At 42.8% G+C, this 27,468-nt stretch overlaps 1 protein-coding gene across 1 annotated transcript in view; it reads left to right on the plus strand.

Annotated features, from left to right (window-relative positions):
• LOC121556838 (collagen alpha-4(IV) chain-like) overlaps nt 1–27,468 on the plus strand; it is a 90,218-nt gene that overhangs the window by 48,915 nt on the left and 13,835 nt on the right. Inside the window, exons 5-12 of the mRNA XM_041870742.2 lie at nt 6,004–6,138; nt 6,399–6,443; nt 7,973–8,089; nt 9,508–9,576; nt 9,973–10,008; nt 22,164–22,226; nt 23,558–23,593; nt 23,885–23,926. Of these exons, the coding sequence (XP_041726676.2) occupies nt 6,004–6,138; nt 6,399–6,443; nt 7,973–8,089; nt 9,508–9,576; nt 9,973–10,008; nt 22,164–22,226; nt 23,558–23,593; nt 23,885–23,926 (543 nt within the window). The remainder of the gene's footprint in view (nt 1–6,003; nt 6,139–6,398; nt 6,444–7,972; nt 8,090–9,507; nt 9,577–9,972; nt 10,009–22,163; nt 22,227–23,557; nt 23,594–23,884; nt 23,927–27,468) is intronic.

A 27,468-nucleotide genomic window follows, 5' to 3' on the forward strand; every position in this document is an offset into this window, starting at 1 on the left:
TGCCTTTTGGCAAACTCCAAGCGGGCTGTCATGTGCCTTTTACTGAGGAGCGGCTTCCGTCTGGCCACTTTACCATAAAGGCCTGATTGGTGGAGTGCTGCAGAGATGGTTGTCGTTCTGGAAGGTTCTCCCATCTCCACAGAGGAACTCTGGAGCTCTGTCAGAGTGACCATCGGGTTCTTGGTCACCTCCCTGACCAAGGACATTCTCCCCCGATTGCTCCGTTTGGCCGGGCGGCCAGCTCTAGGAAGAGTCTTGGTGGTTCCAAACTTCTTCCATTTAAGAATGATGGCCAATGTGTTCTTGGGGACCTTCAATGCTGCAGAATATTTTTGGTACCATTCCCTAGATCTGTGTTTTGACACAATCCTGGCTCTACGGACAATTCCTTCGACCTCATGGCTTGGTTTTGCTCTGACATGCACTGTCAACTGTGAGACCTTATATAGACAGGTGTGTGCCTTTCCAAATCATGTCCAATCAATTGAATTTACCACAGGTGGACTCTAATCAAGTTATAGAAACATCTCAAGGATGATCAATGGAAACAGGATGCACCTGAGCTCAGTTTTGAGTCTCATAGCAAAGGGTCTGAATACTTATGTAAATAAGGTATTTCTGTTTTAAATGTTCAAAAATGTCTAAAAACCTGTTTTCACTTTGACATTATGGGGTATTGTGTGTAGATTGCTGAGGATTTTTATTTATTTAATCAATTTTAAAATAAGGCTGTAACCCAACAAAATGTGGAATAAGTCAAGGGGTCTGAATACTTTCCGAGGGCGCTGTATACAAAGAAATGTCAATTGAAAAAAAGGTCACGTTACGAAGTGCAGCTAGTTTGCAGTCTTTCCAGTTTAAGTTTGAAGTGATTGTGTTAGCTGTGTTGTTGGCTAGCTCCTCTGAACAACAGTGTCCTGGCGAGTGAGCACATTTTCTATTCCAGGCGAAATCCCGCCTCATTAGCTCATTGTTATGGATATATCCAAATAAATGTCAATAGAAAACAGCTTGAACAAATGCAAATGTGGCTACTTTGCTGTTATTCTGGCTGCATTTATTGACGTGACTGTAAATTAGCCGTAGTTGTCTAGCTAGCAAGCAGGGATAAGAATGTTGCCAGCCAGTATAGCAATGGAACATTTAGAACGAACGACTGGGTCGGGTCCATAGATACAGAACAAAAAGACTGAACGACTGGGTTGTGTCTAGCAACCGAACCGACACAACAAACAACCAGCCGGCTTGGGTAGCAACCTTAGATTTGTGTCAGGACTTTATCTTGTGAAAATATGAAATAGTATGAATAAATTCATCAAAATAAAGTTTTTTATGAAAATATATCAATCATTATTTCAATATGTTGGTAATCCGTTGTATAAAATACTTTGTCTCGGGCCTAACAACACCTTTGCCAATATATCCTCCAAACACCGGCTTCTCGGGCATTACCACTTCAAGAGATTACTGCCACCACCGATCAGTCAATGAAATGGACACAGAAATAACCCATACTCTATGTTGTGGCAGTCAGTTTTTACCATGTTTGGTTTTCTGCAAATAGATAATCTTGGTTATCACAGAACTAAAACTTGTGTAATTTGGTCAGATGCTTGTGTCTACGTTGTCTGTCCACAAGAGATTAGCAAAGAGAATAAAGCAAATATTCCTAGACTACCTGATAGTACTCTGTTATATACTGAACAAAAATATAAACGCAACATGCAACAATTACTAATATTTTACGGAGTTGCAGTTCATATAAGGGAATCAGTCAATTAAAATAAATTCATTACGCCCTAATCTATGGATTTCACATGACTGGGAATACAGATATGCATCTGTTGGTCACAGATACCTTTAAAAAAAGGTAGGGGCGTGGATCAGAAAACCAGTCAGTATCTGGTGTGACCACCATTTGCCTCATGCAGCGCAACACATCTCCTTCACATGGAGTTGATCAGGCTGTTGATTGTGGCCTGTAGAATGCTGTCCCACTCCTCTTCAATGGCTGTGTGAAGTTGATGGATATTGGCAGGAACTGGAACACGCTGTCGTACACGTCGATTCAGAGCATCCCAAACATGCTCAATGGGTGAGTATGTCTGGTGAGTATGCAGACGATGGAAGAACTGGGAAATGTTCAGCTTCCAGGAATTGTGTACAGATCCTTGCGACATGGGGCCTTGCATTATCATGAATGACAAGGGCCTCAGGATCTCGTCACTGTATCTCTGTGCATTCAAATTGCCATCGATAAAATGCAATTGTGTTCGTTGTCCGTAGCTTATGCCTGCCCATACCATAACCTCACCGCCATCATGGGGCACTCTGTTCACAACGTTGACATCAGTAGACCGCTCGCCCACACGATGCCATACACGTGGTCTGCGGTTGTTAGGCCAGTTGGACGTACTGCCAAATTCTCTAAAACTATGTTGGAGGCAGTTTATGTTAGAAAAATTAACATTAAATTATCTGGCAACAGCTCTGGTGGTTATTTCTGCAGTCAGCATGCCAATTGCACGCTCCCTCAAAACTTGAGACATTTGTGGCATTGTGTTGTGTGACAAAACTGCACATTTTAGAGTGACCTTTTATTGTCTCAAGCACAAGGTGCACCTGTGTAATGATCATGCTGTTTAACCAGCTTCTTGATATGCCACACCTGTCAGGTGGATGGATCATCTTGGCAAAGGAAAAATGCTCACTAACAAATTTGTGCACAAAAGTTTAGAAATATAAACTTTTTGTGCGAATGAAATATTACTGATATATTTTATTTCAGCTCATGAAACATGGGACCAACACTTCACATGTAGCGTTTATATTTTGATTCAGTGTATATAATTTACTCAGTAGGGGCCGCTAAAGACATTCTATCTACTAAACCAAAAGTACCAAGGTCTCGTCTAAACATGATCATTTTGACCACATTCAGTTGGATAATGTTCATTAGCGCACAGCGGAAAAAGTTTTTAAAATGTTTTGCAGCTGAAAACTAAAATGAGTGATTCTTATTGGACAAGTCCAGGCAATCCCTCCCTGTTTCAGTCAGTTTTCTTCCGTTTGGTGCCTAATAAACACAACACAGGGCACAATGTTGTGGAACATTCAGTTCAGATATATATACACTATATATACAAAAGTATGTGGACACCCCTTCAAATTAGTGGATTCGGCTATTTCAGCCACACCCGTTGCTGACAGGTGTATAAAATTGTGCACGCAGCAATGCAATCTCCATAGACAAACATTGGCAGTAGAATGGCATTACTGAACAGCTCAGAGACTTTAAACGTGCCACCTTTCCAACATGTCAGTTTGTCAAATTTCTGCCCTGCTATAGCTGCCTCGGTCAACTGTAAATGCTGTTATTGTGAAGTGGAAATGTCTAGGAGCAACAACGGCTCAGTTGCGAAGTGGTACGTCACACAAGCTCACAGAATGGGACTGTCGAGTGCTGAAGCGCATAGCGCGTAAATATCATCTGTCCTTGGTTGCAAAACTCACTACGGAGTTCCAAACTGCCTCTGGAAGCAACGTCAGCACAATAACTGTTCGTCGGGAGTTTCATGAAATGGGTTTCCATGGCCAAGCAGCCGCACACAAGCCTAAGATCACTATGTGCAATGCCAAGCGTCGGCTGGAGTGGTGTAAAGCTCGCCACCATTGGACTCTGGAGCAGTGGAAATGCGATCTCTGGAGTGAGGAATCATGCTTCACCGTCTGGCAGTCCAACGGACAAATTTGGGTTTAGCGGATGCCAGAACGCTACCTGCACCAATGCATAGTGCCAACGGTAAAGTTTGGTGGAGGAGGAATAATGATCTGGGGCTGTTTTTCATGGTTCGGGCTAGGCCTCTTAGTTCCAGTGAAGGGAAATCTTAGTGCTACAGCGTTCAATGACATTCTAGACGATTCTGTGCTTCCAACTTTGTGGCAACAGTTTTGGGAAAGCCCTTTCCTGATTCAGCATGACAATTCCCACGTGCACAAAGCGAGCTCCATACAGAAATGTTTTGTCGAGATCGGTGTGGAAGAACTGGACTGCACAGAGCCCTGACCTCAACTCCATCGAACACCTTTGGGATGAATTGGAACGCCGACTGTGATCCAGCCCAAATCCCCAACATCAGTGCCCAACCTCACTAATGCTCTTGTGGCTGAATGGAAGCAAGTCCCCACAGCAATGTTCCAACATCTAGTGGAAAGCCTTCCCAGAAGAGTGGAGGCTCTTTATAGCAGCAAAGGGGGGACCAACTCCATATTAATGCCCATGATTTTGGAATGAGATGTTCGACAAGCAGGTGTCCACATACTGTTGGTCATGTAGTGTACAGTCGTGGTCAAAAGTTTTGAGAATGACACAACTATTGGTCTTCACAAAGTTTGCTGCTTCAGTGTTTTTAGATATTTTTGTCAGATGTTACTATGGTATACTGAAGTATAATTACAAGCATTCCATAAGTGTCAAAGGCTTTTATTGACAATTACATTAAACTTATGCAAAGAGTCAATATTTGCAGTGTTGACCCTTCTTTTTCAAGACCTCTGCAATCCGCCCTGGCATGCTGTCAATTAACTTCTGGGCCACATCCTGACTGATGGCAGCCCATTCTTGCATAATCAATGCTTTGAGTGTGTCAGAATTTGTGGGTTTTTGTTTGTCCACCCGCCTCTTGAGGATTGACCACAAGTTCTCAATGGGATTAAGGTCTGGGGAGTTTCCTGGCCATGGACCCAAAATGTTGATGTTTTGTTCCCCGAGCCACTTAGTTATCACTTTTGCCTTATGGCAAGATGCTCCATCATGCTGGAAAAGGCATTGTTCGTCACCAAACTGTTCTTGGATGGTTGGGAGAAGTTGCCCTCGGAGGATGTGTTGGCACCATTCTTTAGTCATGGCTGTGTTCTTAGGCAAAATTGTGAGTGAGCCCACTACCTTGGCTGAGAAGCAACCCCACACATGAATGGTTTCAGGATGCTTTACTGTTGGCATGACACAGGACTGATGGTAGCGCTCACCTTGTCTTCTCCGGACAAGCTTTTTTACCAGATGCCCCAAACAATCAGAAAGGGGATTGAGAAGAGAAAATGACTTTACCCCAGTCCTCAGCAGTCCAATCCCTGTACCTTTTGCAGAATATCAGTCTGTCCCTGATGTTTTTCCTGGAGAGAAGTGGCTTCCTCGCTGCTCCTCTTGACACCAGGCCATCCTCCAAAGGTCTTCGCCTCACTGTGCGTGCAGATGCACTCACACCTGCCTGCTGCCATTCATGAGCAAGATCTGCACTGGTGGTGCCCCGATCCCGCAGCTGAATCAACTTTAGGAGACGGTTCTGGCGCTTGCTGGACTTTCTTGGGCGCCCTGAAGCCTTCTTCACAACAATTTAACTTCTCTCCTTGAAGTTCTTGATGATCCGATAAATGGCTGATTTAGGTGCAATCTTACTAGCAGCAATATCCTTGCCTGTGAAGCCCTTTTTGTGCAAAGCAATGATGACGGCACGTGTTTCCTTGCAGGTAACCATGGTTAACAGAGGAAGAACAATGATTTCAAGCACCACCCTCCTTTTAAAGCTTCCAGTCTGTTATTCTAACTCAATCAGCATGACAGAGTGATCTCCAGCCTCGTCAACACTTTCACCTGTGTTAACGAGAGAATCACTGACATGATGTCAGCTGGTCCTTTTGTGGCACGGCTGAAATGCAGTGGAAATGTTTTGGGGGGATTAAGTTAATTTTCATGGCAAAGAGGGACTTTTTAATTAATTGCAATTCATCCGATCACTCTTCATAACATCCTGGAGTATATGCAAATTGACATCATAAAAACTGAGGCAGCAGACTTTGTGAAAATTAATATTTGTGTCATTCTCTACACTTTTGACCACGACTGTATATGTTGAAGAACAGTCATATTTATTTGTTATGTTCAGTACGTTGCAGCCTAGTAAACGTGATCCCCCAGTGTTTGTAACATGCCACTGTGATGTCCAGGGTGTTCCAGGAGCTTTAGGACGACAGGGGCCTCAGGGGCCACCAGGGTTCCCGGGACCCCATGGGCCTCTTGGAGAGAAGGGACTTCGAGGAGAGGAGGGCTTCCCTGGCGTAGCTGGACCGAAGGGAGACGTGGTAAATTAAACATATTTAGGGTTCTGAGTTTTACCTGATCACTTCACCTGATCAAATCCCACTTGTGCTGTAATGTACTTGTACTTTAGTCATGTACCCAGAAAAATCCCTGTCCATCACACACTCTCAACTGGTTTTAAGTGTCATAATGACTTGGAGAGGGACAAGGAGAAAAGAGAGATCATGACATGGTAAAGGAAAATAAATATTAAATCTTGTGTGTGTGCGTTCTGACTCCTGATCTGTTTCTGCTTTTTCAGGGTATCGCAGGCGTACCAGGATATCCTGGACTAGATGGTGTCCCGGTGAGTGTGTGTGGGGAATGCAAGCATGTGTGTGTGTGTGTGTGTACCTGTAGACCAATTCATTGCCATGGCATATTGTAATACCATGGTTAGCTTATGAACTGCAAACTACTTTCTGCTCAATACTGCACAGTCATTCCTATGCCTTATGGACCTCATACGTTTTGAGGGGAAAAGTATATATGTTTAATTTCTTTAGTATATCAGAAAAAGGACAAGTTTGACTTTCAGAAAAAAATATATTGGTCAAGCTCAGGCACTTATATCCACATTTTCCAACCCTGTTATTTGCATAATCCTAACAGTGTGAAACCTAACAGGGTGAACATTTGGAGCCTAAATTAGCCATAGCTCTTTGGGTGATTGCAATTGAGCTAGCATAATGGTAAATATGGTAAACACTGAAAGAGGATTTAATTTATATATCAAAAGTAGTTAAACATTTTTGACATTTCCTAAATGTTCTCTGTACTTTAGCCTAACAGGGTGGAAATGTATCAGTGAGAATGCTAAAATGATCCCAGACGCGACTCAAATATGCAAGTTTTGACGTCACTTTGACATTAGCATCCCTTCTAAACATGACCATTTTCCCACCAACAAAGTGATGACACTACCTGAACGTGATGTCATTGTGTGAAGGGGTTGTAGTAATACTCCTTTAAGAAAACAAAACTAACAGGGTGGAAAGTGATATCAGACACACATAAAATCTTAAATACAATAATCATGATAAAAAAATATTGTTGACGAATAGCACCAGGGGACATGACAAAAATGCCTACATGCACTGAAAACAAAGTGGTCAAAATGCATAAATTCCCTTTGAGATCCATATCTTTGTGTTTTTATGGTAAATTACACCTAAGCTTATATTTAAAGCCTTTTGGAATCAACATTTTACACTAAATAAGTAAGGGATAGTCAACGAGGGCCTATGTGTTCTCTGGAAAATAATGAACTGACGTGGATCGTGTTATCCACAACTCCGGTTCACGGAGTTGCATTATTTTCCAGAGAACGCATAGAGCCCCACCATGGATATAATTTAACAAATTTACAGCTAGCAATGTGTTCATTTGGAGGTAGAAATGTGTTCAACATCCACTGAGGTAGCTAGCAAGTTTACTAAATAGCAACAGTAGTTGCCTTGGTAACCAAACAAACAGGCTTGTTAGTTTAGCTAATCAAACCATCAGTCCTAGCTTGCTATTATGAAAATCGAATTCAACAATGCCAAAAATGTTTTCAATTTGACTTTTGCTTTCAAAAGCAACTCTAACATGTAAGAACTATAGCCATTGGATTCTACTGTGCAAATATAACGTGCATTATAGGGAAATAATGCACACTCTAGAATGCCCTTCAAGCCAATCAAAAACTATTATTCAACAATGCCATGGTATAAGAAGTGATATTTCCTGGGGAAAGAAAAGGCACTGGATAGTGGGAATGACCAATGGTGCATAAATAGCCTCATGTGTGCGCTTGTGTGTGTGTGTGTGCGTGTGTGTGTGTGTGTGTTCCAGGGTCACCCAGGGCCGGGGGGTGTTCCTGGTCTTCCAGGGCTAGATGGCTGTAACGGGACCAGAGGGGACTCTGGTTTCCCTGGAATCCATGGTCTGGACGGGCCTGATGGGGGAGTGGTGAGTACAGTACAGAACTGTACGGTATGTGGCTGGCGTAGGGGACACTGAGAGAGGGGCTATATCACTCTGCATTTCTTGAGAACCCAGAAAATAAAGGATTAGGGTAGCAAGGTGGCTAGATAATCTGAGCGACGTGGCATATCGAAGTAGCCTGCTCTCAGATCAGTTTGTGTTGTCTTGCCAATACCTATGTTTTGCCAATGATCCAACATGAATTGGCTATGCAGCACAAACAGATCTGGGACCAGGCTAATATTTACAGAAAATAATGGATAGACATTTTTGTAGGGGTTGATACATTATTTGTCTGACATTTTAAAGTTGACCAACTTTAGAAGTATTTTTAAACCTTGAATACACTACAAGTTTACATGTCCTGCTGTGCAGGAAATTTCCTGCAACAACAGCGTGATCAAATTAAGATCCTACACCTGTACAAGGAAGTACTGACAGAGATGTAGTCTGCCCTACCAATCAAAAGAGCAGTAACTGCTCATAGACTGAAACAGAGAAAAATGTTTTATTGTCCAGCCAAATGAATTTTAGGTAGATCATTGGAGATGTTGTTATCTGTTGTTTTACTATGAGGATATTTTTTATTCATATTGACGCTGACCACTGACATGACCTTTGACCCTAGAAGGCTGCTTGGTACAGCCACTGGAATATGTTTCCATGACGATTAAAAAAATTATACAAACTTGTATATTTATTTGTGGCTGTCAGTGTCATATAGTTTGATACTTGTATCAGCAAAGAACAGTAAATAATACCCAGGTAAACCGTAGACACTGCAGCCCAAAGCTCAGTGAAACCAAGGTAAAAGGCAGTAACTGATGTGAGTGATGCCGGTTACTGCCTTTTTTCTTGGTTTCACTTTAACTTTTTGCAGTTACTGCAAACATAACCCCCCATTTTCTCCATTATACAACACAATGGAGGCAGGATATTTGGCCAAATGCATGTATTTAATGCATGACAAATGACCAAATGTGCAGTTACTGCTCTTTTGCTTGGTAGGGCAGAAGTGTACTGTGGGCCATTTAATGTACATATGCATATGTAGGGGATAGCTAAGTGTATTGCTACTGCCTTTCTGAGACCTAGAAGCACTTCTTGAGTATGTTGTGTTAACGATACAGAGGGTTTTGAGTTCTCACCCTGGTCTGGGCGGAATTTCCTCTCTGTCACACTGGTGCACATGATTCGGAACACACAGTCGGGCTCTTGCTACTTCCTTCCTGAGACCTAGAAGTACAGTCACCCCAGATCTAGAAATGCCTTTTCTAGGTCAGTGGTATTTGTAGTGCTTCTTGTGTATGTTGCGGAAGGTTGTGAGTTTCCACTCTGTAACAAATACATTCATGTTCAAATATACTGTATTGTGTTGTTGACATTTCTATTGATGACTGCAGGGTTTCCCAGGGATCAAAGGAGTGCAAGGGGACCCCACCGTTCAGTTAATCCAGTACCCCGGTATACCTGTAAGTGGCCTTTCACAACCATCACCCCTCCATACAGTCTCTTTCATTTTTGTGTCCACCTGTACATGATTGCATCTCTTACGCAAAACATTAATCTAATTTGATTATTGATTGAATTATCGATTGATGATGGATGGATGTATTGATTGTCATAAACCTGTTAGGTGCCCAACCCATGTCTGCATACAAAACCAAAATGAATATGCCCTATGCATCCACACAATCAATCACCCGACAATCATTGTCTGTGTACCTGACTCTCACTCCTATAACCTCTTATCTTTGTACACCAGTTTGCCCAACCTCACCCGCTCCAATGCCTCCTCTCTCTGCCATGTATGTTCTGTTATAAAGACTTATTCTCTTTTTCTTTTCTCTTCTCTTCTTCTCTGACAGGGTGATGTCGGCCCTGCTGGGGTTCCTGGACTACCTGTGAGTAAGATGGTTGTTGGATGGTTGTTGGACGGTTGTTGGATGGTTTCCCTACAGCCTGTCAAGTCACAACATACACTACTTCAAAATGGCCCCCTTACCAGCATGTGCCTGCCTCTGCTGCTGTGACACATTCAATGTGTCGACATAGTTACTACTGCATTACTATTGCCTGGTCACCAGATCTTTATGCGATTTAGCCATCTTCACTAACTGTCCTTGTCATGCCAACAATGTATGTCAGAAGAGCAGCCAGGCTAACATCTACCCAGTGCTTACCTGAACCGAGTAGCATCACCTCAGATTTTCTACTGTTTGTAGTGAGGGCGAATGAACGGGCTGCTGCACAGTCACTATGGGAACTCTTTCTAGAGTGCCCGGTTAAATTGTGCAAACGAGCATTTTTAAACTCTCTAAATGGTTAAATTAGTGAGAAATATAAGTGACTATTGTACAAATATGTGAGTTTGCTTCATTTGCTATCATCCTCAATTAAAATATTGAATTATTTAGCCATATTAATTTATTATAATTAATTTATATTACGCTACTTTCCTTGATGTGGACAGTACAGTGCCTTGGCGTTTTTCCTATTTTGTTGCATTACAACCTGTAATTTAAATGGATTTTTATTTGGATTTAATGAAATGGACATACACAAAATACTCAAAAGTTGTGAAGTGAAATGAAAAAAATTACTTGTTTCAAAAAATTCTAAAAAATAAATAACGGAAAAGTGGTGGGTGCATATGCATTCACCCCCTTTGCTATGAATCCCCTAAATAATAACAATAAAACATAATTAGTTAAATAGAGTCTACCTGTGTGGACATGATCTCAGTATATACAGTGAGGGAAAAAAGTATTTGATCCCCTGCTGATTTTATATGTTTGCCCACTGACAAAGAAATGATCGGTCTATAATTTTAATGGTAGTTTATTTGAACAGTGAGAGACAGAATAGCAACAAAAAAATAAGTATTTGACCCCCTCTCAATCAGAAAGATTTCTGGCTCCCAGGTGTCTTTTATACAGGTAACGAGCTGAGATTAGGAGCACACTCTTAAACGGAGTGCTCCTAATCTCAGCTTGTTACCTGTATAAAAGAAACCTGTCCACAGAATCAATCAATCAAATCAAATCAAATCAAATCAAATTTTATTGGTCACATGCGCCGAATACAACAGGTACAGACATTACAGTGAAATGCTTACTTACAGCCCTTAACCAACAGTGCATTTATTTTAAACAAAAAAAAAGTAAGAATAAAACAACAACAAAAAAAAGTGTTGAGAAAAGAAAGAGCAGAAGTAAAATAAAGTGACAGTAGGGAGGCTATATATACAGGGGGGTACCGTTGCAGAGTCAATGTGCGGGGGCACCGGCTAGTTGAGGTAGTTGAGGTAATATGTACATGTGGGTAGAGTTAAAGTGACTATGCATAAATACTTAACAGAGTAGCAGCAGCGTAAAAAGGATGGGGTGGGGGGGGCAGTGCAAATAGTCCGGGTAGCCATGATTAGCTGTTCAGGAGTCTTATGGCTTGGGGGTAGAAGCTGTTGAGAAGTCTTTTGGACCTAGACTTGGCACTCCGGTACCGCTTGCCGTGCGGTAGCAGAGAGAACAGTCTATGACTAGGGTGGCTGGAGTCTTTGACAATTTTGAGGGCCTTCCTCTGACACCGCCTGGTATAGAGGTCCTGGATGGCAGGAAGCTTTGCCCCAGTGATGTAATGGGCCGTACGCACTACCCTCTGTAGTGCCTTGCGGTCGGAGGCCAAGCAGTTGCCATACCAGGCGGTGATGCAACCAGTCAGGATGCTCTCGATGGTGCAGCTGTAGAATTTTTGAGGATCTGAGGACCCATGCCAAATCTTTTTAGTCTCCTGAGGGGGAATATGCTTTGTCGTGCCCTCTTCACGACTGTCTTGGTGTGTTTGGACCATGATAGTTCGTTGGTGATGTGGACACCAAGGAACTTGAAGCTCTCAACCTGTTCCACTACAGCCCCGTCGATGAGAATGGGGGCGTGCTCAGTCCTATTTTTTTTCCTGTAGTCCACAATCATCTCCTTTGTCTTGGTCACGTTGAGGGAGAGGTTGTTGTCCTGGCACCACACGGCCAGATCTCTGACCTCCTCCCTATAGACTGTCTCATCGTTGTCGGTGATCAGGCCTACCACTGTTGTGTCGTCGGCAAACTTAATGATGGTGTTGGAGTCGTGCCTGGCCATGCAGTCATGGGTGAACAGAGAGTACAGGAGGGGACTGAGCACGCACCCCTGAGGGGCCCCCGTGTTGAGGATCAGTGTGGCAGATGTGTTGTTACCTACCCTTACCACCTGGGGGCGGCCCGTCAGGAAGTCCATGATCCAGTTGCAGAGGGAGCATTTAGGCAGGTTATCTTAGAGTCGGTAGTCATTTAGGCAGGTTATCTTAGAGTCCTTGGGCACGGGGACTATGGTGGTCTGCTTGAAACATGTTGGTATTACAGACTCAGTCAGGGACATGTTGAAAATGTGATCACGCTCTCCGTAGCCGATGTGAGTAAGACTTTTAAGCAGGTCAACATTCACATTCACAAGGCCGCAGGGCCAGACGGATTACCAGGACGTGTACTCCGAGCATGTGCTGACCAACTGGCAAGTGTCTTCTCTGACATTTTATTACAGACTCAGTCCCTGACAGTAATACCAACATGTTTCAATCAGATTCCAAACTCTCCACCATGGCCAAGACCAAAGAGCTCTCCAAGGATGTTAGGGACAAGATTGTAGACCTACACAAGGCTGAAATGGCCTACAAGACCATCGCCAAGCAGCTTGGTGAGAAGGTGACAACAGTTGGTGCGATTATTCATGATCATTATAACAGTGAGGAATCAGCCCATAACTACACGGGAGGATCTTGTCAATGATCTCAAGGCAGCTGAGACCATAGTCACCAAGAAAACAATTGGTAACACACTACGCCATGAAGGACTTAAATCCTGCAGCGCCCACAAGGTCCCCCTGCTCAAGAAAGCACATATACATGCCCATCTGAAGTTTGCCAATGAACATCTGAATGACTCAGAGGAGAACTGGGTGAAAGTGTTGTGGTCAGATGAGACCAAAATGGAGCTCTTTGGCATCAACTCAACTCGCCGTGTTTGGAGGAGGAGGAATGCTGCCTATGAACCCAAGAACACCATCCCCACCGTCAAACATGGAGGTGGAAACATTATGCTTTGGGGGTGTTTTTCTGCTAAGGGGACAGGACAACTTCACCACATCAAATTGACAATGGACGGGGCCATGTACCGTCAAATCTTGGGTGAGAACCTCCTTCCCTCAGCAGGGCATTGAAAATGGGTCGTGGATGGGTATTCCAGCATGACAATGACCCAAAACACACGGCCAAGGCAACAAAGGAGTGACTCAAGAAGAAGCACATTAAGGTCCTGGGGTGGCCTAGCCAGTCTCCAGACCTTAATGCCATTGAAAATCTGTGGAAGGAGCTGAAGGTTTGAGTTGCCAAACGTCAGCCTCGAAACCTGGCCATCAAGGAAAATGCTATGTCTGGCGCAAACCCAACCCCTCTCATCACCCCGAGAACACCATCCCCACAGTGAAGCATGGTGGTGGCAGCATCATGCTGTGGGAATGTTTTCCATAGGCAGGGACTGGGAAACTGGTCAGAATTGAAGGAACAATAAATGGCGCTAAATACAGGGAAATTCTTGAGGGAAACCTGTTTCAGTCTTCCAGAGATTTGAGACTGGGGTGGAGGTTCACCTTCCAGCAGGACAATGACCCTAAGCATACTGCTAAAGCAACACTCGAGTGGTTTAAGTGGAAACATTTAAATGTGTTGAAATGGCCTAGTCAAAGCCCAGACCTCAATCCAATTGAGAATCTGTGGTATGACTTAAAGATTGGGGGGTGAATAATTATGCACGCTCAAGTGTTTGTTTCACAATAAAAAATATGTTGCATCTTGAAAGTGGTAGGCATGTTGTGTAAATCAAATGATACAAACCCCCCAAAAAATCAATTTTAATTCCAGGTTGTAAGGGAACAAAATAGTAAAAATGCCAAGGGGGGTGAATAGTTTCGCAAGCCACTGTATGTGTTACTACATTACACAATATCACGCTTTGACCACATCGAATTGGGGGGAATTACACATTATTTTTACTCAGTTTGGTGATGTTAGTATAAAAGTTTATAGTTAGCACAATGACAGAAGATCAATTGCTTAAAACAGATCAATTTCTTTGGTTTTATACTGTTGATTTTGTACTGGGGGTTGCAGGACTTAGAACACATACTGTCAATGTGATTCTCGAACTCAAATGGAATGGATAATTTGGGGCGGTCTCTTTATAAAAACACTGACCACACACCAAGACACTGGTTTGAATGTCAAACTGTCACTCAAATAACAGCCAACCCTAGTCAGTGTTGATATCCTATGGCGGGCTGTGATTCGTTGAAGTTAAATAACAGAAAAAGTTGTTTGTTACTTTTTCCGTATTGGCATCCTCCTGAAATCCACATCCGACGTTCCAAAATATAGATAGCAGCCCTCTACAACTTTCTGGTGGCTGGCAAAATGGAAAAGGGAACAAACCACTTGTTCTGTTATTTAAACTACAGTGCATTCAGAAAGTATTCAGACCCCTTGACTTTTTTCACATTTTGTTATGTTACAGCCTTATTCTAAAACGGATTAAATAAATAAAAATCCTCATAATTGACACAGAATGAGAAAGTGAAAACAGGTTAAAAAAAAGAAGAAGAAACAACAGTATGCATACCCTTTGCTATGAGACTCGAAATTGAGCATCCTGTTTCCATTGATCATCCATGAGTTGTTTCTACAACTTGATTGGAGTCCACCTGTGGTAAATTCAATTGATTGGACATGATTTGGAAAGGCACACGCAGTGGCCTCCATCATTCTTAAATTGAAGAAGTTTGGAACCACCAAGACTCTTCGTAGAGCTAGCCGCCCGGCCAAACTGAGCAATCGGGAGAGAAGGGCCTTGGTCAGGGAGGTGACCAAAAACCTGATGGTAACTCTGACACAGCTCCAGAGTTCCTCTGTGGAGATGGGAGAACCTTCCAGAAGGACAACCATCTCTGCAGCACTCCACCAATCAGGCCTTTATGGTAGAGTGGCCAGACGGAAGCCACTCCTCATTAAAAGGCACACGACAGCCCGCTTGGAGTTTGCCAAAATGCACCTAAAGGACTCTCAGACCATGTGAAACAAGATTATCTGGTCTGATGAAACCAAGATTGAACTCTTTGGCATGAATGCCAAGCGTCACGTCTGGAGGAAACCTGGCACCATCCCTACGGTGAAGCATGGAGGTGGCAGCATCATGCTGTGGGGATGTGTTTCAGCGGCAGGGACTTGCAGAGTAGTCAGGATTGAGGGAAAGATGAACGAAGCAAAGTACAGAGAGATCATTGATGAAAACCTGCTCCAGAGCGCTCAGGACCTCAGATTAGGGTGAAGGTTCACCTTCCTACAGGACAACGACCCTAGACACAAGCCAAGACAATGCAGGAGTGGCTTCGGGACAAGTCTCTCTTTGAATGTCCTTGAGTGGGCCAGCCAAAGCCCGGACTTGAACCCGATCGAACATCTCTGGAGAGACCTGAAAATAGCTGTGTAGCGATGCTCCCCATCCAACCTGACAGAGTTTAAGAGGATTTGCAGAGAAGAATGGGAGAAACTCCCCAAATACAGGTGTGCCAAGCTTGTAGCGTCATACCCAAGAAGACTCAAGGCTGTAATCACTGCCAAAGGTACTTCCAAAGTTGTACTGAGTAAAGGGTCTGAATACTTGTGAAAATGTGATATTTCTTTTTTATTTTAATTTTATTTTTCTCTAAAAATGTCTAAAAACACAGCAATAGGTTAATTCAACCAAGCGGGTTTGGGTTGTGGTTCTAATTCAGCGCCTTGGGTTGAGCGCTTGACCCAACTGCTGGGTAAATTAGACTATATTGCTGGAATAAAACAACCCAGTGTGTTTGGTTGGGACATAAACCCAGCACATTGGGTTGGGGGATCGACCCAGCAGCTGGGTAATTAACGAAATCCTATTTTTAATTTTGCTTGCATATCTTCTGTACCATACCACCCCCTCCCTTTGCTACACACACAATCAAGGTACAATGTTGATTTTCAAATAATGTATTTATATTGCCTGCATTTCAGAACATACATCACGACAGAGAATGTACAAGAATATATACATTTTTTTAACACTAGAACCGCCTGGCCTTTCAGCCTATAAATACCCGCTAGAGAACATTGCCGGGCATTCTCTTTAGCATATGCATCGGATGCATATCAACCCGCAAGGTGCAGCAATCATAAGCGCCAACGCTTGATAAATAGTGCATCAACTATTATAAAGGATTAATTGCATGAAGAAATATCAGTGGAAATATGTCAATACAAAATACATATCTTCAGTTATGTGTTTAGATAGAGTCAAGGATTTGTTTTGTATAATTCTACACAGTCCTGGAAAAATGTAGTCCTATAGCCTATTTTTGTTTCCCTTACAATAAAAACATTACAGTGTAATCTATTTGATCAACTTTTGCTTAGTAATAGAGTTATAGTACTTAATAAAGTCCAGTTACAGCTTCTTTTGACAAAATAGAAACAAAAATATATAATAATAATAATAATAATAATAATAATAATAATAATAATAATATAACCAGCCAGGTGCACAGGTGAAATTATTTGCTGTATTCCTTAATCAAAGCACCAGTGCATGAACAATTGTAAATCAAATCAAATCAAATCAAATTGTATTGGCCACATGCACCGAATACAACAGGTGCGGACCTTACAGTGAAATGGTTACTTACAGTCCTTAACCAACAGTGCATTTATTTTAAATAAAAAAGTAGAATAAAACTACAAAAAAGTGTTGAGAAAAAAAGAGCAGAAGTAAAATAAAATAACAGTAGGGAAGCTATATATACAGGGGGGTACTGGTGCATAGTCAATGTGCGGGGGCACCGGCTAGTTGAGGTAGTTGAAGTAATATGTACATGTGGGTAGAGTTAAAGTGACTATGCATAAATAATTAACTGAGTAGCAGCAGCGTAAAAAGATGGGGTGGGGGGACAGTGCAAATAGTCTGGGTAGCCATGATTAGCTATTCAGGAGTCATATGGCTTGGGGGTAGAAGCTGTTGAGAAGTCTTTTGGACCTAGACTTGGCACTCCGGTACCGCTTGCAGAGAGAACAGTCTATGACTAGGGTGGCTGGAGTCTTTGACAATTTTGAGGGCCTTCCTCTGACACCGCCTGGTATAGAGGTCCTGGATGGCAGGAAGCTTGGCCCCAGTGATGTACTGGGCCGTACGCACTACCCTCTGTAGTGCCTTGCGGTCGGAGGCCAAGCAGTTGCCATACCAGGCGTTGATGCAACCAGTCAGGATGCTCTCGATGGTGCAGCTGTATAATTTTTTGAGGATCTGAGGACCCATGCCAAATCTTTTCAGTCTCCTGTAAAGGATGAATTGCATGAATAAATAGCATATTTTAATTTTAAGTTAATTATGTTAATAGTTTTTGCTTTGTAGCCAGAGCAATGTTGCCGCTCAAGTGGATGCATGGACAGTACGGACATTTTTGGAAAAAGTGAAATTTGGAAATAGAGCTGCACCTCTTGAATTATAAGAGTTATTTTAGAAAGTTAAGTGTAATAGAAACTGCAGAATATGCTCTTTCTGATACTAAATAGAAATGTAAATGTTTTACCTGCATGTGACTGTGAAGGAGGATTTGATAAAGTGATGATCATTTCCCTGCATCTGTAAATTACAAGATGTGCCCATCTCTCACTATCCAATTTGACAACTGATAGGACTAATATTGTCACTCATCAGATTATTGTCAATTTAATCTTGTCTATAGGCTAACTCATATTATGTGTGAAATTAGTTTCAGTAAAGTTTAGGTGTAGTTTCGATGGGCCTGCTGTGCAGGCTGACTGGCATCGTTTGTTTCCCGCTCATCAAGTTGGATAGAGTCAAGGATATGTTTAGCATTATTCTAAAGGCCTACTGCAACATGTAGCATGTTTTCGTTTGCCTTACAATACATTTGATTAGTAAAAGAGTTACATTAAATAAAACAGTCCTGTATCAGCTTATTTTTACAAAGTAAAACGTAAAAGAGAATGGTATCAACCCCCAAGGCGCAATTTTTAGGGCCTTCCACTGACACTGCCTGGTATAGAGGTAATGGATGGCAGGAAGCTTGGCCCCAGTATGTACTGGCCATACGCACTACCCCCTTGCGGTCAGATGCCGAGCAGTTGCCATACCAAGCGGTCAGTCAGGATGCTCTCGATGGTACAGCTGTATAACTTTTTGAGGACCCATGCAAAATATTTTCAATCTCCTAAGGGGGAATAGGCATTGTTGTGCCCTCTTCATGACTGTCTTGGTGTACTCCTGAGTGGCGCAGTGGTCTAAGGCACTGCATCGCAGTGCTAACTGTGCCACTAGAGATCCTGGTTCGAATCCAGGCTCTGTCGCAGCCGGCCGCGACCGGGAGACTCATGGGCGGCGCACAATTCGTCCAGGGTAGGGGAGGGAATGGCCGGCAGGGATGTAGCTCAGTTGATAGAGCAATGGCGTTTGCAACGCCAGGGTTGTGGGTTCGATTCCCACGGGGGGCCAGTATAAAAAAATATGTGTTCACTAACTGTAAGTCGCTCTGGATAAGAGCATCTGCTAAATGACTTAAATGTAATGTAAATGTGTGTTTGGACCATGGTAATTTGTTAGTAATGTGGACACCAACGAACTTGAAGCTCTCGACCTGCTCCAATACAGCCCCTTCAATGTGAATGGGGCCTTGCTCAGCCCTCCTTTTCCTGTAGTCCACAATCAGCTCCTTTGTCTTGCTCGCATTGAGGGAGAGGTTGTTGTCCTGACACCACACTGCCAGGTCTCTCACCTCCTCCCTATAGGCTGTGTCATCGTTGTCAGTGATCAGACCTACCACCGTTGTGTCTTCGGCAAACTTAATGATGGTGTTGGAGTCGTGCGTGGCTACGCAGACATGGGTCAAGAGGGAGTACAGGAGGGGACTAAGCACACACCACTGAGGGGCCCCGTGTTGAGGATCAGCGTGGCAGATGTGTTGTTACCGACCCTTAACACCTGGGGGTGGCCCGTCAGGAAGTCCAGGATCCAGTTGCAGAGGGAGTTGATTAGTCTCAGGGTCCTTAGCTTAGTGATTAGCTTTGAGGACACTATGGTGTTGAACGCTGAGCTGTAGTCAACGAACAGCATTCTCACGTAGGTGTTCCTTTTGTCCAGGTGGGTAAGGGAAGTGTGGAGTGCAATAGAGATTGTGTCATCTGTGGATCTGTTGGGGTGGTATGCAAATTGTAGTGGGTAGTTTGTAGTTAGGGATCTTCCTGGGGTCCAAACACATTACATTACATATAAAACAAAATATAAAACCGTACATCATATAACATTATTACACCACTACATATCTACAATACAAAATGTACCACCATACACCATGAATCAGCTGGCATCATTTCTATGGATATACAGTGCCTTCGGAAAGTATTCAGACCCCTTGACTATTTCCACATTTTGTTACGTTACAGCTTTATTCTAAAATTGATTTAATTGTTGTTGGGTTTTTTTCTCTCATCAATCTACACAAAATACCCCATAATGACAAAGCAAAAATAGTTTTTTGCTATTTTTTGCAAATGTATTACAAATAAAAACTGAAATATCACATTTGCATAAGTATTCAGACCCTTTACTCAGTACTTTGTTAAAGCACCTTTGGCAGTGATTACAGCATTGAGTCTTCTTAGGTATGACGCTACAAGCTTGGCACACCTGAAGTTTCTCCCATTCTTCTCTGCAGATCCTCTCAAGCTCTGTCAGGTTCGATGGGAAGCGTTGCTGCACAGCTATTTTTGGGTCTCTCCAGAGATGTTCGATTGTGTTCAAGTAGGGCTCTGGCTGGGCCACTCAAGGACGTTCAGAGACTTGTCCCGAAAACATTCCTGTGTTGTCTTGGCTGTGTGCTTAGGGTCGTTGTCCTGTTGGAAGGTGAACCTTCACCCCAGTGAAGCAAGTTTTCATCAAGGATCTCTCTGTACTTTGCTCCATTCATTCTTCCCTCAATTCTGACTCAGTCCCTACCGCTGAAAAACATCCCCACAGCATGATGCTTCACCTTAGTCTGAGAGTCCTGGTCTGAGAGTCCTTTAGGTTCCTTCTGCCAAACTCCAAGAGAGCTGTCATGTGCCTTTTACTGAGGAGTGGCTTCTGTCTGGCCACTCTACCATAAAGGCGTGATTGGTGGAGTGCTGCAGAGATGGTTGTCCTTCTGGAAGGTTCATCCATCTCCACAGAGGAATTATGGAGCTCTGTCAGAGTGACCATCGGGTTCTTGGTCAACTCCCTGACCAAGGACCTTCTCCCCTGATTGCTCAGTTTGGCCAGGCAGCCAGCTCTAGGAAGATTCTTGGTGGTTCCAAACTTCTTCCATTTAAGAATGATGGAGGCCACTGTGTTCTTGGGGACTTTCAATGCTGCAGGCATTTTTTGGTACCCTTCCCCAGATCTGTGTTTCGACACAATCCTGGCTCTACGGACAATTCCTTCGACCTCATGGCTTGGTTTTGCGCTGACATGCACTGTCAACTGTGGGACCTTACATAGACAGGTGTGTGTCTTTCCAAATCATGTCCAATCAATTGAATTTACCACAGGTGGACTCCAATCAAGTTGTAGAATATCTCAAGTATGTTCAATGGAAACAGGATGCACCTGAGCTCAATTTCGAGTCTCATAGCAAAGGGTCTGAATACTTATGTAAATAAGGTATTTCTGTTTTGTTTATTAATACATTTGCAAAAATTTCTAAAAACCTGTTTTCGCTTTGTCATTATGGGGCATTGTGTTTAGATTGATAAGGGCGAAAAAACGATGTAATCTAATTTAGAATGAGGCTGAAACTTAACAAAATGTGGAAAAAGTCAAGGGGTCTGAATACTTTCCGAATGCACTGTAGCCGGGTGTGTAAAGCCATAACACATACATTTTTCCTGCAGCAGACTATGATCAATAATGTCAAAAGCTGCACTGAAGTCTAACAAAACAGCCCTCACAATCTTTTTAAATTTAGAAGACTGTCTTCTGCAGGTTGTCCACTAATCATTGATGTAAAGAATATCTCCCGTTTTTATGTTGTTGTTTTTCGTGTTAATTTCAACAGCGCATACAACCTGATTTCGCTCCTAATCGATATGAGGGTTTTTGAGACATATGCACATTCAATAAAATAAAAGTAATATGATGTACATGCCAGTTTGCTACAGCAGGAAAAGAATCATGCAGCAACAGGAAATGTGAATTATTATGTGTATTAAAATACATTAACTTTTTTGGAGGGGTTGCTAAATTTTTCGTTAGGGCAAATCAAGTTTGAAATTTCAAAGTTGAAATTACAAACTTTAGAAGCCTTCTTCAAATTCAAATACACGACAAGTTTGCATTTCCTTCTTTGCTTGAAAATAATTATCAGCGCCAAAAGAGTGATCATATTAAGATCCTACATATGTATGTGTAGGTAGTACATTTTATGTTTAAGTTTTCAATGTATCACAAACTATTTCTGCATATTGACTATTGATTTGGACACTTCAAAACTCTGTTTTGACATTGGGCTTTTAATCAAAAGTTATTGTCAACAGGAAGCAGCGACAGCATCATTTTCAACGTATGTTTTAGGAATATAAATGGAACTTTCAACATTAATTTCCAAGAGTATTTTTCTTAGTCAGGTCAAAACTTCTGAATGAGTCCAAAAACGTGCTGTGATTGATTTATTTTGATGATATACCAGAAAATATGAAAACGGGTTTGCCTTGCCTCCTGCTTGACTACTTGCACCTCTTATAGAATATTCACTCTAAAGTATGAACACTGTTGCTAAAATGAAAATGAGTAACACCACCTTTTTCATTCCACTTCAAGCATGGACTCTTACCCTACCTTACCCATGTGTTCGTTCAGATGCTCTGTGTGTTCTGGATGTATCCAGGTAGTTTTTTAGGGTTTGACACAGGGGTCTTTGTTTTACAGGGCTTCCAAGGCATTAGCGGCCCTAGGGGACCTACTGGACCAGTTGGTTTGGATGGATCAGATGTGAGTATAAAGCATCTATCATAGTCCAAAATGTGTACACGTACACACAGCAGTGTTCTAGAATATTGGACCGTTGGCTTTCATACATTTCTAATTCTCAGCGCAGCTCAAGCTATTTTTCCAACTGTCAACACATTCAAATGAATAGAGGACGCGTACTGGATCCGCTTTGGTTGGGAATTCAGGCTGTGCATCCCCCGGGATGGTGGTCTCAGCTATTTCACAATGGGACACCGGACTATCGCATCTCAGCATCTGTGGACTATTTCTATTTGTATTTATTAAGGATCTGCCTTGGAAGCAGCTACTCTTCCTGGGGTCCAGCAACATTAAGGCAATTATGTACAATGTAAAATATTTCATGACATTAGATTTCATAACACTTTTCACAACACATTAAGTGTGTTCCCTCAGGACACTACTCTACTGTCACATATCTACAATACAACATCCATGTGTGCATGTGTGTAGAGTGCATGTCTTATCATGTGTATGTGTGTCTGTGCCTGTGTGTGTGTGTCTCTTCACAGTCCCCGCTGTTCGATAAGGTGTATTTCTATCTTTTTTAAATCTGATTCTACTGCTTGCATGACTGTGGAATAGACATCAATGTAGCCATGGCTCTATGTAGTACTGTGCGCCTCCCATAGTCTGTTCTTGACTTGGGGATTGTGAAAAGACCTTTGGTGGCATGTCTTGTGGGGTATGCATGGGTGTCCGAGCTGTGTGCTAGTAGTTTAAACAGATACCTCGGTGCATTCAGGATGTCAACACTTCTTACAGTTGAGGTTTAGGGTTTAGTGAATGATTTGTCCCAAATACAATGCTTTTAGTTTTTTAAAATATTTAGGACTAACTTGTTGCTTGCCACCCATTCTGAAACTGACTGCAGCTCTTTGTTAAGTGTTGCAGTGATTTCACTCGCTGTAGTAGCTGACGTGTATAGTGTTGAGTCATCCGCATACATAGACACAATAGCTTTACTCAAAGCCAGTGGCAGGTCGTTAGTAAAGATAGAAAAAAGTAAGGGGCCTAGACAGCTGCCCTGGGGAATGTCCGATTCCACCTGGATTATGTTGGAGAGGCTTCCATGGAGTGGCCCTGTAAACACTGTCTATGTAGTGCACTATATAGGGAATAAGGTGCCGTTTTGGGACTCACTATTGTGTTTTCTCACTTGAATGTGTGTGCTCAATGTTTATGTGTGGTACATACTGTAGCTTGCTGTTTTTTTCTTTGTGTATTGTGTGTTCTAGTGTCATCCAAACAGTCAACTTGAATATGTTTAAAACCACGTGTATTCATAAGGATGTATGTGTGTTTTTCTGCAGGGTTTAACTGGTTCACCTGGCCTGAGAGGTCCGCCTGTAAGTTCCTACCTTTACCTAGCTACCTGCTCGCTTACACTTTCACACATTGTACTGTACAGACTATGAAAAGGGATTATCTAATATTATTTCATGGCACAATTGCATATTCAGTAACCTCCCCTGTGTTTATAGCATTCTAAATCATATGAAACACTAGTACACAGCCCACTCCATAGGATAGCTAGAGTTGTATTCATCACCATCTTTCTGTCACACTCACTCTCTCTCTTTCTCTCATTAATTATCTTTCTCACTTTACCTCTCCCTCTCTCCCTGTCATTTTACCAGGGAGAGAAAGGAAGATCGTTGCCAGGACAGAAAGGAGATGAAGTGAGTAACCCACAAGTGTGTCCATGACACCCCTGCTGGTCAAGTATGGAAATCAGCTCTTGTGCTGCCAATCCATAAGGGCGAGGATAGTAGTGATCTTAATAATTATCGCCCCATTTCTAGGCTTCCTTGTCTAGCTAAGATTCTTGAATCCTTAGAAAATGTACAACTTTTATCTTTTTTATCTGAGAAATGTATTTTGAATGTAAACCAATCAGGGTTTAGGCCTGGGCATAGCACTATTACAGCAACCACTTTAGTTGTTTTGTCAATGCTTTAGACATTAAAATTAAATGTACTGCTTTGTTTGTGGACCTGTCAAAAGCTTTTGATACCGTTGCTCGTGCTATTTTATTGAATAAGTTGTCCTCAATAGGCCTGAGCTCTGACGCCTGTTCATGGTTGAATGATTATCTTAGTGACAGAACTTAATCTATATGCGGATGATACTGTTATGTATGCTATTGGCCCGACTGTTGATCTGGCTGTGTCAGAATTACAGTCAGATGTTATAGCTATGCAGGAATCCCTTGCGGATTTAAAATGTGTGTTAATACGGGCAAAACAAAATACATGTTGTTTTTAAACTCTCATAAGAATGTTTCAGATGAACTACATGTTCACTCATTAGATGGTTCTTCAAATTGAACATGTTCCTGCATATAAATACTTAGATTGATATGGATTTGACGTTTAAAAAACATATAGATGTGTGATGGGTGAGTTGAAGGAGTCAGGCGCAGGAGGGTAAATCACAGAATAACAGGATTTATTCCGGAAAACAGAGTTACGCAGTAATGCGTCAAAACAGTCCAGTGCGCAAAACAGGCGCACTGGAACCAACAAGGCACACAGGGAAAATAACCCAGCGATACAAAATACAAGGAGCTCCACCGAGCTTCACTATCCTCACAATTAACATTCACACACAAAGGCAAGGGGGCAGAGGGAACAGTTATACAAGCACTGATGAGGGGATAGGAACCAGGAGTGTGTAATGAACAAGACAAAACCAATGGAATGATGAAATGAGGAGCGGAAGTGGCTAGAAGGCCGGTAACGACGAACGCCGAAGCCTGCCCGAACAAGGAGAGGTGGCAGCTTCGGAGGGATTCGTGACAAGATGATCTGGTTAAGAAGTTAAGATTTAAAGTTGGCTTTTTCTACAGAAACAGATTGTGTCTCTCTCTAAGCAGTTGGAAGCAGATTATTCAGTCAACCTTTTTATCTGTTCTTGATTATGGCAGCAAAAAATTCAGAACTAAGAACAGATATAGCAACTGGTTCTCCTCAAACTTGACTGCCCTTGACCAGCACAAAATCATACTGTGGCATACTGCATTAGCATCGCATAGCCCCTGCGATATGCAACTTTTCAGGGAAGTTAGGAACCAATATACACAAGCTGTTAGGAAAGCAAAGGCTAGCTTTTTCAAACAGAAATTTGCATCCTGTAGCACTAACTCCAAAAGTTTTGGGACACTGTAAAGTCCATGGAGAATAAGAGCACCTCCACCCAGCTGCCCACTGCACTGAGGCTAGGAAACACTATCACCACCGATAAATCTACAATAATCGAGAATTTCAACAAGCATTTTGCTATGGCTGGCCAAGGTTTCCACCTGGCTACCACTACCCCGGTCACCAACTCTGCACCCTCCGCTGCAACTTGCCCATGCCCCCCACCGCTTCTCCTTCACACCAATTCAGACAGCTGATGTTCTGAAAGAGCTGCAAAATCTGGACCCTACAAATCATCTAGGCTAGACAATCTGGACCCTTTCTTTCTAAAATTAGCCACCGAAATTGTCGCAACCCCTATTACTAGCCTGTTCAACCTCTCTTCCGTAACGTCTGAGATCCCCAGAGATTGGAAAGCTGCCGCGGTCATCCCCCTCTTCAAAGGGGGTGACACTCTAGATCCAAACTGTTACAGACCTATATCCATCCTGCCCTGTCTTTCGAATGTTTTTGAAGGCCAAGTTAACAAACAGATCACCGACCATTTCAAATCACACCGTACCTTCTCCGCTATGCAATCCGGTTTCCGAGCTGGTCATGGGTGCACCTCAGCCACGCTCAAGGTCCTAATCGATATTATAACCGCGATCGATAATAGACAGTACTGCGCAGCCGTCTTTATCGACCTGGCCAAGGGTTTCGACTCTGTCAACCACCGCATTCTTATTGGCAGACTAAATAGCCTTGGTTTCTCAAATGACTGCCTCGCCTGGTTCACCAACTACTTCTCAGATAGAGTTCAATGTGTCAAATCGGAGGGCCTGTTGTCTGGACCTATGGCAGTCTCTATGGGGGTGCCACAGGGTTCAATCTTGGGCCGACTCTTTTCTCTGTGTATATCAATGATGTCGCTCTTGCTGCTGGTGATTCTCAGATCCACCTCTACGCAGACGACACCATTTTGTATACATCTGGCCCTTCATTGGACACTGTGTTAACAAACCTCCAAACGAGCTTCAATGCCATATAGCACTCCTTCCGTAGCCTCCAACTGCTCTTAAACACAAGTAAAACTAAATGCATGCTCTTCAACCGAACGCTGCTTGCACCCGCCCACCCGACTAGAATCACTACTCTCGACGGGTCTGACCTAGAGTATGTGGACAACTACAAATACCTAGGTGTCTGGTTAGACTGTAAACTCTCCTTCCAGACTCACATTAAGCATATCCAATCCAAAGTTAAATCCAGAATTGGCCTCCTATTTTGCAACAAAGCCTCCTTCACTCATGCTGTCAAACATGCCCTCGTAAAACTGACTATCCTACCGATCCTTGACCTCGGCGATGTCATTTACAAAATAGCCTCCAACACTCTACTCAGCAAATTGGATGTAGTCTATCACAGTGCCATCCGTTTTGTCACCAAAGCTCCATATGGTGGTCCTCTGTAGCTCAGCTGGTAGAGCACGGCGCTTGTAACGCCAAGGTAGTGGGTTCGATCCCCGGGACCACCCATACACAAAAAAATGTATGCACGCATGACTGTAAGTCGCTTTGGATAAAAGCGTCTGCTAAATGGCATATTATTATATTATTATTATATACTACTCACCATTGTGACCTGTACGCTCTTGTTGGCTGGTCCTCACTACATATTCGTCGCCAAACCCACTGGCTCCAGGCCATCTATAAATCACTGCTAGGCAAATCCCTGCCTTATCTTAGCTCATTGGTCACCATAGCAACACCCACCCGTAGTATGCGCTCCAGCAGGTATATCTCACTGGTCATCCCCAAAGCCAACACCTCCTTTGGCCGCCATTCCTTCCAGTTCTCTGCTGCCAATGACTGGAACGAACTGCAAAAATGTCTGAAGCTAGAGACTCTTATCTCCCTCACTAACTTTAAGCATCAGTTGTCAGAGCACCTTACCGATCACTGCACCTGTACACAGCCCATCTGAAATTAGCCCACCCAGCTACCTCATCCCCATAGCATTATTTATTTTGCTAATTTGCACCCCAGTATCTCTATTTGCACATCATCTCTTGCACATCTATCATTCCAGTGTTAGTACTA

Source organism: Coregonus clupeaformis, chromosome 19 (genome assembly GCF_020615455.1).
Source record: "Coregonus clupeaformis isolate EN_2021a chromosome 19, ASM2061545v1, whole genome shotgun sequence".
Classification (NCBI taxonomy): Eukaryota; Metazoa; Chordata; class Actinopteri; order Salmoniformes; family Salmonidae; genus Coregonus; species Coregonus clupeaformis.